General features: G+C 47.5%; 1 protein-coding gene across 1 annotated transcript in view; it reads right to left on the bottom strand.

The window, feature by feature from the left end:
• Positions 1-3,848: 3,848 nt before the first annotated feature.
• The window catches only part of grin2ba (glutamate receptor, ionotropic, N-methyl D-aspartate 2B, genome duplicate a), a 116,199-nt gene continuing 108,126 nt past the window's right edge, over positions 3,849-11,921 (bottom strand). The window contains exon 14 of the mRNA XM_008284559.1: positions 3,849-6,122. Within this exon, the coding sequence (XP_008282781.1) occupies positions 3,849-6,122 (2,274 nt within the window). The remainder of the gene's footprint in view (positions 6,123-11,921) is intronic.

Raw genomic sequence — 11,921 nt, 5'->3', positions numbered from 1 at the left:
AAAAAAGCTGCACGGAGCAAATCCAAAGCATTTCTAGTGAGCTAAAAAAAAAAAGCAAAGCAACTTTCCCCTGTGGCAAAAAGACTTCTACACAAAATGAGACATGACAGAAGAAATGTTTCACCTTTTAATAAGGGGTTGCACAAATGCATTTCAAGTGGATTCTCAATAAACTACACTCACGCTTGTGCTGAAACTCTCAGCGACAACATCGACACCGGCAAACGTCCAGTGTGCATTTGTGTGTGTCCTCGATGCATGTGTGTGTGTGTGTGTGTGTGTGTGTGTATTTCTTCCGTTACCACAGTGATGTCTATCCCAAACGTAGAGAGGGAACGGGATAGGCCGGGCCGACGATGGCTCTGAATTCTGTGTGCAATCACCGTTTTTAGAGCCCAGGTTCAAAAAAACGGGCAACAAAAAAACACAAATGTCTCGAAAGTTTGTTGGTTTTTTTTGTTTGTTTTTTTTGTTTTTTGTTTTTTTTTTAACAAGGATTCGCTGCTTAAAAATGAAAAGATCACAATATACTGCCTCTATATGCAAATATCATCTCTGTATACATGTAATATTGTATTACATAAATGTGTAGATAATTGAATTTATCTCAAAAAGCATGAAGAATAGCTTACCTTAAAAAGAGAGAATCTAACACAATTCAAGGGAAACTTAGCAAAGACTCCTAAAACTAAACTTTCCCCCTGTTTTTTTTAAAATCACCAAACGTCTACACCTACAGTAAATTATCCTCGATTTCCAACACTTTAGTGAAAGTAAGAAAAGAAAGCATAATTCTTAACATAATCAGTATACTGATTGGTAAACTATCATAATTAAGTAAACATGAGATCCAAAGGAAAAAAGAGGTTCAATTATATCACTTATGATTAGTAATATTTGTGTTCTTAACTATATTTTTGCATATTTTTGTTCACGTGTTTTTTTAAATGTTTTTATGAGTTTTTATCGTCGTTTTGTTTATTTCTTAAATTGCTGTAAAACATATTGAAAGTTACATCCTGTCTGTCTGTTTACTGTACAAAGTGAAAACATTTCTTTAAATATATTCTATTTACAAGGAAAAGATTGAACATACTGATGCTGACACTGATTGATGCCCACTCCTCCAAAGTCCTTCCCCTTCTTCTCTGAAAGTCTTATTTCCTTGTCACATCCTAAGTGTCTCCTTTTCTTGTAACATCTCGCTGATAATGGTTGACCTGAACTTTCAAAAAAGTGTGCGTATAAAAATTCCAGAGATCCCAATCTATTTATTAGGAGAGTCGTGGGTGGAAGTGGGGTCAGGTGGGGGTCGGGTGGGGAGGAAGAGGAAGAGGGTCTGGGGATGAATCTGATTTAAGGCTAACTCGATCGGTCTCGCTTTGTTATCTGTGGAGCGAGTGGAGGAGGAGGAGGAGGAGGAGGAGGAGGAGAGGTTGTTGAATTTATGAATAGTTATCAGCGGTGTTAGCGGGAAAGAGGAGGGAAGAAAAAAAAAAAACAGCTGTTATCACTCAATTGTGATTTCTCTCCACAGACATTTAGATCGGGGAGGAGGTGGTGGTGGTGGTGGGGTTTAAAGATAGTGAGCGATCTACACACTCAGCGGCTCCCGTCGTCTCCCACAGCCCTTGAACTTGCGACACCAAACTAATCGAAGATCAAACCTTTAAATAACCGGTAGAGGCTTCTTCTTCTTCTTCTTCTTCGTCTGTACAGTAACGCGATGAGTCATCATCAGACAGCTCTGAGGGGGTGGTGGTGGTGGTGGTGGTGGTGTTAGGGGGGTAATGGGATGATAAGGCATGTCTACTGAGTGCCTGAACCTACACTGAGTAAAAAGTCCTGTGCAATAAATGAGGCCTCTTCAGCTAAAAAGACTATCTACATCAGTCAAAGTAAAAAGCAATCGTCTTTTCTTTGCTTTTCTGCAAGATGGCCGCCTTCAAGAAGCCTCTCTCAAATCCTCCTCAGCTCCAGCTTTTGTCATTGTCGTGGGGGCAACAACGCTTTTTTTTTTCTTTTTTGTCGGCGATCCGCAAACGACAGTGCATATATTAATTATACACAATGTCCGGACGAAGCTTCCCGCGCGAGCCTCTCGGTGAAAAGTAATGCCTTCGACGAGATACTAGTGAGAGGCCGAAAAAAGTAAGTGCCTGGTGACTGTTGTTATGTAACCTGAATAAAAGAAGTGGTCTAAAGGCTGCCATGTTGTGAATTGAGACGCTATCGGTCTATCCGTAACAACGGGACATCCTGAATACAATTGGTTCATAAAACACCGCCCACAACTTTACATATGAAACTTTTTTTTTGTTTTTTTTTTACGAAGTTATAAAAGATCTTAAACGGCATCTTGTATCTAAACCATCAGCAGCAGCAGCAGCAGCAGCAGCAGCAGCGTCTCCACCCTGCTGTAAAAAAATTTTATTTCTTTTTTACTGCAGTTTTGGCTCATAAATGTGACGCGAAGCAGCCCCGGTCCTTCCTGGTTTTGCCGCCGCGTGAGAGGACCGCTTGTGAACTGGAGGACACTTTCCACCGGAGACCATTAAGGCACGTCCTTCCTCTCAGTATCTTCAGCTTCTGACGAAACATTGTTGTTCACAGTAACACAAGTTCAGACCGACAAAAAAAAAGAAACCCAAAACAACAACAAAAAAAAACTGTTTAAGTGTGTTTAAGTGTGTGTGCACTTGATTTGTGTAAATGTCTCAAATAAGGATCTGTCAGCTCCAAAACGTGTCTCCCAGATCCTGCTTTTCCCCACAAGGAGCAAATAAACGTATGAGCATGGAGTAAAATATTCTACAGAAAACAGAAGAACAGGAGTCAGTCTTTCTGGCTTGTTGGTTGAACTAAGAACAACCCTTCAGCTGCCACCAGGGGCAGACAGAATACAACTACAGGTACTAAAACAGTAGTGAAATATTATACCAACGGAACACAAAACAAGAAAAAACTTAGTGATATCATAAGCAGTGTTATCATAATCAGCACTAACATCTTTGTTATTCACAACGTTATCAGTATTATTGTTGTTCTTATACCCTGTTTTTTCTATAAGAATATCTTATTATCATTCATGATTGTATTTCTCATAGCAAACAAGATCAGCTCTTTTGGCATCGGGAGAGGGGGGGAGGGGGGATGAGGAGGAGGAGGAGGAGGAGGAGGAGGAAGAGGAGGAGAGAAAGAGGAGAGAGAGAGAGAGAGGGGGGGAACAGAAGAGAGATGGCCGGGCCGGGCCGCCTCCGTCCAGACAGAGAGAAGCACCAGTCCTCTCCTGTGTCTCCGGTAAACGTGGCAAAGTCTACTTTGTGCGGCGACACAGGGGCAGATGGGCAGTTCGCTCCCGCCTCCGCCCTCGCCGTCCTTCCTCGCCGGCGCTCAGCGGGAGCCTTCAGACGAGGCGTCGCCCCGCGTCGGCCGAGCGGCGCCGACGTCCGGATGAAGTGATGGACTTGAGCGCTTGTCGTGAGGTCGAGGGGAATGTTGATTGAATATGTTTGGACATAAAAGTAGCTTTGGCCATGTTTGAGAGCGGGTTGACGTCCCACTCCTCCTCGGGGTCTCCTGATTTTTTTGTTACCCATATTCTCTTGCGATAAACTCTTATTTTCATCTTTCAGCGTCTCTACCTTTCAGTCATTTCCTCCTTTTTTTTGTTTCTCCCCTCTTTCCTCTCACCTCTCTGTCGGTATGGGCTAAGGTTTCAGTGTGTCTACAGTGTCTTTAGAATCATCCCTGATCTCCTAACACTAGATGCCTCTATTGCTCTCCTCCTCCTCCTCCTCCTCCTCCTCCCCTGCCATCGTCCACTCCTCCTCCCCCCTGTCTGTCTTTCACACATCAGACTCAATGCTGGAGAGTTTCTCGTACACATGGCCATTGCTTCCGTTGAAGGGACGCGGGGGGCCGACCCCCAGCATGGAGCCGTGGTGGTTCAGCCCACCCAGGCTGAGCTCTTTCGGGAACCGGGGGGTCACGTTGGACATCACCCCGGCCGTGGCAGACGCTGGCAGATATGACGTTGCGCTCAACTGGCTCCTGAAGTCACTTCGGCTGTTTTTGGCAACTTGTTGCTGCTGCTGTTGCTTTTTCATGTAATATTGTTTGGCTCCGTGCATCAGACACTGGTCGTCGCCAAAGGTGGGTATAAAGGGGTTTTGGTTTACCCGGTCGGGGTAAAGAGATTTGGATAAAGAGAAAGCTGCCCCACCTCCTCCTTCCATCAGAGACCTGTCCCTGTCTCTCATGTCTCTCTCTCCGATGGAGCGGCGGTGGAGGCCTTCGCCACCGCGGAACAGGCCAAACGGTGAGCCGGGTCCTTTCCGGCTGTCGCCTCCATAAAACAGCGGGTCCCTGTCCCGGTCCCGCTCTGAGCCCCCGTGACGTTCAAATATGTGTGCGAAGGGGCTGCTGCCTTCCATGTAGCGCTCTTTCTCCTTCAAGCTTACACTCCTGGGTGGGGGCAGCATCCCCATACCTGCCCCGCTCATCCCTCCTCCTAAACCTCCCATCAAACTTCCCATCCCGCCTGATTCCTCCTTCTGAAGGTCAACAAATGTGTCGTACGAGTGCTGCCGCCTCAGTGGCTTGCCGAATCCTCCGCTCTTCCTCCGTTGCTGGGCCTGAGATTGAGACTGAGGGCCTGCGCCCATACCTCCTCCCCCCACGCTTTGCCCGCCCCCCATCTGTTCCAAGAGGTGGTTATTGTCCTCGCTGATATCGTACAGGTTTCCTGTCTTTTTACAACCTTCACAGCGCATGCAGGTGGCAGAGCTGGGGCGGCTGTTTCCGCCTTGCGAGGACCCACAGCTCATACCACCGTACCCACTGCCTCCTCCGTGGATGGACATCTGCTTGCCCCCTGCTCCCCCGCTAGCCCGACAGTTCCTGCACTCCCACTCTCCTCCTGCCAACCCAGATCCTCCCCCGCTCTTTGAATCAGCCTTTTTGGGTTTGCTCTTTAGAAAGTCATCCACTGGTACCAGGGAGGTGCAGGTGGCCACGCCTCCGTCTCTGCTCCCAGGACCCTCCGTCAAGTCCACATGTTCCCACTGAGGGACGCCCTCTTTGGGCCGAAACTGGTCCAAATAAAAATCCCTAACGCTCTCCTTTTCTCTGAAAAGATAAGAGTTCCCGTCGTTGTTCCCTCCTCCGCCTCCTCCGCCACCTCTTTTGCGTTCAGAGGGCAAAAGCGGTGGGGAGGCGGAGCGGTGGCCGTGGTAGTGGTGGTGGCTGATGTGGTAGGGTTTCCTCCTGTAGCCCAGCTCGATCTCATCCAGCTCCCGTCTGGACTTGGCAGAGGCCGGCCTCTTTTTCAGGCTATCGCGGTATTGTTTGCGCTTCTTGGCATTACCCTCCAGGTTACCGTAAGTTACTGTGTGCGTGGAAATGTCCGAAACATCTGAACGTATATTCCCATCGTCGTCTCCTCTCCCTCCGCAGTAGCCTTGTCCGGGGATGTAGGTGGAACTGGAGGCACCTCCCTTGAAGGAGAACTTCCCGTACAGGTCGGGCAGGCCTCCCTTGAAGCTCTGACCCGACGGAGGAGTCTGTCCAGACAGCAGGTCAAACTTGCTCATGTTCCTGTGGGTCAGTGCTGAGCAGGGCTGGGTGGTAAAAATAGGGGCCACCCCTCCACCCAGGCTGTCACAGTCGAACATGCCGCCCTCCAGGGAACTAGCACTTCCCAAACTTTGGGGCCTGTTGGGAGGAGGTCCGCTGAGCCCTAGCGTGGAGCCGTGGTGGTGTAGGTAGTGGTCCTGGTACAAATTACTGTCCTTGAGGTGGAGGTTGCCAAACGTCCTCTCCACCTCACTGATGTAGTCGCTAAACATGTTATCTTCGGGCAGATACGGTGGTTTGCAGTCTGAGTGGCCTGCCAAGCTGCGTCGGTGTTCTGAGATGTCATAAACAGACGATTCGCGGCGGATGAAGTCCAGAGCGCTGTGCGGTGAGCCGTTCACTCCCGACAGGGAGGCCATGTTCTTGGCAGTGCGTAAGAGGCGCATGATGTTGGAATGGGTGTTGTTCATGGTGGCTGATGGGGAGTTCAGTGCAGAGCTGCTCTTCTCTTCGATCTGCACCCCGTGAATGCAGCTGTAGATACCCTGTGTGGGAGAAATACAAACCAGAGTGAGCGTTTGTTTTTCACCATTATTGCATCCTAGCGCATGTCTACGCAGGTGTTTCAGCTTCTCAGCCGTCCATCTCGCACACATCTGACAGAGCAGATACTCTGTGATTTTAATCAATCCAGCTGTCTCCACAGGCTGCGTGACAGCTTGCATCGCAAACACAAATGCCACCCGAAGCATATTTTTACACTTCAAGTTTATTTATGTGTACGTACAGTGATTGTGTGTTGGGCGCTGAGCACTTTCAGAATGTGGGTGACCTACACTCGGTCGTCTGTCTGAACACATCCCGTGTAGCCGGAGACAGAGGACCGAAGCTGCTTCTGCTTCTGCTCAGCTAACGTCCTGCTTTTGTTACGCCCGCTGTGTGGACATGATGTGAGCTGACACGAGCATTAGGGCCAGTTCACGGTCTCCGTATGACCGACGGACACAGTTCTAGTCATGCTACTACTGCAGGTACACGTTGGTCAGCTGCAGACAGTCACCTTGTATGAAAGAGGAAAACACACAAAGGGATGTTTGAGAAAGGCTGCACCTTCTTCCTGGATACAGCAGCGAGTTACAGTTTGTTGCTGTGACAATGTGATTATTGCTGAGGTGTCCAGTGGGTGGACACAGCGCAGGATCTAAACATCTCCAAAGTCCGACTTTAAGCAGAACTCTTGTCATGATGAATGTGGATGGTGCAGAATGACCTCCGCAGTCTCTCCTCAAAACAAGCATTTGTTTTAAGCACCATTTGTTTTCTTGGCAAACTCCGGGCTGCACGCAGACGCCCGGCAAATGTTGAAATTTATGTCGCGTGCGCCTTAAAGCTGCAGCTCTAATTCGGCAACTAGTATGTTTGAACGCATGTAGCTCCATATGGGGAGAGAGAACGTTTAGAAACACGGCGTCTAAATTAACTTTCAATTAGGAAACACGGAGTTCTATTAAAGTTATTATGCTGCATAAAACACAGATTGAATTTTTTCAAGCTAGGAAACTGGGAACAGCTGTTTGCGTGGATGCTATCAATACCTGGCGGCGCGCATGAAGGGAAAACAGAGGTGCATTTATAGACATGTGGTGTGTTCACTGCTGCCAGATAAAGCGAGACAGTGAGAGCGAACAAACAGTGTGAAGATTTAGAGGAGATAGCGCGGCTCGACGGTGGATGATTGATACGGGCGGAGGGGCTGTAAAAACCCCTCGGACCCACCGGTCAATACGCCTAATCAATGTGATTAGAATTCAGCTGAACAATATCCTTCGGCGGTTATTAAACACCTCAGTCCCTCAAAAACCCCTCTCCACGCCGCCGGCCACAGCGCCGCCACAGAGGAAGGCCGAGCCAAGGAGACGCTCGCCGGGTCTGGCGGTGACAGAAAGATAAACGGCTCCATTTGCATGCAGTGATGTACAAAACGATATTCAGATAAAAATGGATGTACGGGGGATAGCAAACCAGGCATGACAGATGGGGACGGAAAAGGATCAGATCAATTCCCGGCAATGATTTTACTCAGTTTTTCTACGGAGACGGCAGTGAAGGAACGCTTCAGGTAAAGATCGAACATCTGCCGACCTCTGTCCCGGTCAGAGGTCAGGACCAGAGGTTAGGGGTCCGTCAGATCCTCTCCACGACTCGTCTCCACCTCCACTAATGTGACTAGTTGACCTCAGTCGTCCCTCCCATCGCCGCTTGTTAATTAGCTGCATGGGCCGCGCCTGCACTGCAGCAAACAGGCCTCATCCCTCATCCTGGTTTTATAGATAATGTTATTACTTCTTTTAATTTCACAGTCTGTTAACGGCCAAGTATGTAAAGCCTGACAGTGGCTAAAACCAAGAGAGGTTACCATAAATACGAAATGACTCAACGGGATCCGAGGAAGACGGGACCTGGATGGATGAAGTGGATGTATACACCCACCTTTCAGGGGCTTTTTTTTCTACTTAGAACCATCTTTCAATGTTTATCTGCTTCTTCTCCATCTCATCTGTGTTTCTCTTTTCCATCTGCCTGTTTATATAATTTGTCATCACTTCATCCCTTTTTGTTTTTCTTCTTTTATTGTTCTGCTTACACCCCACCTGCTGCTGAATCTGTCACGTCCACCACATCGACTAAATCGTCCCACTTTGGGCTAAATTTGACTGAAATATTTACCTCGATCTTCCCCCGATAGGTGTTGATCTCTATGTGTGTTGCATTCAGCGACTGCGCAGCATGACGGCGAGGTCTGGATGAAAATCTGTGAGTTTTTCCAAGTTCTTAAATGCACAAGCGAGAAGTTAACATCGGTCGAGCCTGAAATCTTGGTCTTTGAATGAGTGATTGCCGCCTCGTATTCAGCAGCAGCAGCATTTGTCGACTCTGCAGCGTAACAGCTGGCGGATTGCTGCCGGACCGGAGCAACAGCAGCTGATTATTTGGGCAGCTTGTGTGAATAGAAATAACTGTAGCCGGAGGGTTTCTGAGAATTTTCAATCCACCGAGGCATCGCGGCAAAATCTATAAGTGATTACACTGATACAGGGAGGCAGGAAATCAACAAATAACTCGCTGTTCCCCGCCGCACACGTGTAGCAGCTCATAAACGAACGGCGTCAGCGTGCGGTGTGAAATGTAAAGGAACTTAGCCGTAACGCGACGCCGGGGCCGTGAAAAGCGCAGCGATTAAACCCCTAATACATTTACTGTTCCGAAGTCATTAGAGGCTTTTTAAATCAATATAATTAATTTGTTTCGGTGTTGCAGGTGGGGCCTGGAGGAGCAGGTAGCCAGGGGAGAGCCGCCGAGGGAGGAAACGCTAACCAACCGTGAAGCTATGACCGGAGTCACGTGACTCACGCCGACCGTGACAGATGTCTCATTTTTTACACCGCCGAGCTTAAATGTTAATTGCGGCAATAACAATAAGGTTTTATTGGATTATGGTGTGAAATTAAAAAAGCGGAATCAATCTGAGTGGCAGAGCCCGAAAGAAAGAGAAAAAAAAGAAGAAAAGAAAAAGGGAAGAAACGTCCACGGCTGCAGAGAAAACACTCGAGTAAATGAGGAGGAGACGATGTGATGCTCAGGCCGAGGACCGCGACAATAAACAGTAATTTCCACCGTTGTTCTACAATCCTCGTGCTCGGCGCTACATATGCAAATACGCTCGATGAATGTTTCCTCTGAATATTTTAACATACTGAATCATCGGGCTGCATCGGTGGACACACAACGCCTTCATTTGTTTTGTCACATTGCAGCAAAGGCGGAGGTAATTTCTGTAAATGAGAGCGATTACTGGATGTTACATAAAGCTTCGCTGGCCTCGAACAGGCCGCTTCGACGGCAGACATTTTGACTCAGGTGTGCTAATGATAGCTCAGGTCCACTAAAGCCCATCTCATTGCTGCTCCTTCAGTCTGTCGGTCAGATACAGCCATAGGTGATGCAATGTTAGTCAATACAATCCTCAATGATGCAGCGATGAACAAAAACTAAATCTAAACTAATCGCAAGTTTATCAACACTGAGGTCTGATAATATTATTTGTAGATTTAATGCAGTTATTCAGATTATTCAGGCGATCAACTGTGATGTAAGGAAGTCTCAGTTTCTTCAGATGTGGTGCGTCGGTACAGTCTGACTCGTACCTGTTTTTTTTTCCAGCATGCCGTCTTAACGGGGATTTGCTGATTGACTCACACATTTCAAACAGTCCAAATCCCAACCGCTGATTCTGTGTCCTCACCTGTCTGATGTGAGCTACACAGTCTGATGTGCCTTTTAAATGCAGTCTATGTGTCTACGGTGGCCGACGGCAGGGAAATGACGTGCATGTTCACTAACGAGCTGCGGATACATGAAGCGTTGCATAAACAGAAACAGAAAGAAAACGCTGCATATACAGCCACAGGCCTCTAGGGGCAGTAGTGAGCGTTTCACCTCAGAGGCAGACAGCGAGCAAGACATGAGTTGAGGGAAAAGCTGCATGAAAAGGTTTGTATTCTCTGGACAAACATAAATAACAGAGAACACAGGGAGATAAAACACAGCTTCAGCACCTAAATAATCACAGTGACTGGAAAGCTAAAGACCTAAAAACTGCCCCTAGAGGCCTGTGGCCCCTCCGCCATGTGACTGGATATGCAGCGTTTTCCTTTTGCAGCATGTTTCTGTTCATTCACGTCATTCGCCTCCGTCGGCCACCGTACATTTCTTTGGAGCCCCTCGTTGAGATCCTGCAGCTTCTTAATAAACTCAGAGGGAAAGACTCTACAAACAGCAGGAAGCGACAAACTAAAGCTCCTGCAAAGGTTTTCTCTAAACTGTGAAACTGTGAAGACGATAAAGGACGGATTTTGGTGAAGGTGCAGATGGTTTGAGAGAGGGGTGAAAGAAGCCATCTACTACAAAGACCATCCCTCAACAGAGGTGGAGGTCTGAGGCGTCACCTCTCTCCTGTTTACAATCAAGATCTCTCCCCTGGAAGATGAACCCACATCCACACCTAGCCACAAAAGACCTTAACGAACCCCATTGTGTCAGGGGGAGCACTAACGAGTCACATAACGAGGGGGAGGAGCAACAAACTCAGGTGTTAATAACTCCTTAAGGGTATCTGGAACTCCCAACTAGTCAGTCAGAGCTGATGAAGTCTCTTGGATGAGAGGTGGAACGTCTTCAAGGAACTCAAGCAGTTGCTACGATTCATCTACGAGAATAACCACGACCTGGATGACTGAGAACCTTCACAGACACGTTTTCTCAAAACCTGGACTACTTTCTTTATATAGTCTCCTTAATCTGATACACAAAACATGTCTTCATCACAGCAAACGTTCATTCTTCAGGACGTTTCTATTTGTACGAAGCAAAGTGAACGAGGAAGGTGTTTTGCTCTCCGTGATGTTTTTGGCTTCACAGAATTCGAAGTATTCCACTTCTGCTTGTCCGTTAATGCGGCTGCATGCGGCTCAGACTCGTGTTGTAAGTAAAACAGAACTTTTACGAGGCCCAGCGAGGTGTTCTCATATTCAGATATGAAGCCGAAGCATTTAAGAAGAATTCATGTCTGAAGGGGGGCCGGTAAGTCGTGACAGTAAACCAGCACCAAAGCAGGACCGACCTTCAGCAGCCATCATTAATACATCTATTATAACCAAAACCAATCACTGTGGTAATGAGAAGTCAGCTGACATTTGAGCAACAAGTACTTTATGCTCCAGAAGCAGACACGTGACCACAAACGAGGCGGCAAAGACGCAGAATTAACGCCGTACAAAACAATCAGATCCGTGCAGTGGAGCGTTATATTACAACACAAGAGAAAATGTTGTGTGTTTTTTTTTCTCACTGCTTTCTTGGCACCAGCAGCGCCGGCACCACGGCAGCATATCGAATGGAGGGAGAGTGCAGCAGTGTGCGGCTGGCGTGCTGTAAATTAGCCACGTGGTTTCGCCTGCAGCGGTTCACCTTCAGAGGCGCACAGTGAATTACACCGGAGCCATGTCAAAACAATTGGAATGCAAATCAAATACCTCGGGGGTGACTTTGGTCTCCCGGGATCCAGTAATCTACCCTCTCCGGTTCTGTGGCTGATTTTTTGTTGAGTGAAATATTGATTTCAGCTCAACATTTTGTAAATATTTACCTCGTGGGCCTCAGAAAGGCTGAAGTGTTAAAACAAAAGGAGGCTGTGAGAGTTTAGGAGGCAGAGGTTCGGTTACGTAGGATGTATGTTCCTTTATTAGAAAGAACAAACTGCCTTCATCTGAGAGACATTAGGGACG

This window comes from Stegastes partitus, unplaced genomic scaffold (genome assembly GCF_000690725.1).
Source record: "Stegastes partitus isolate 25-593 unplaced genomic scaffold, Stegastes_partitus-1.0.2 Scaffold363, whole genome shotgun sequence".
Classification (NCBI taxonomy): domain Eukaryota; kingdom Metazoa; phylum Chordata; class Actinopteri; family Pomacentridae; genus Stegastes; species Stegastes partitus.
This window is presented reverse-complemented; position numbering and strand designations above follow the sequence as displayed.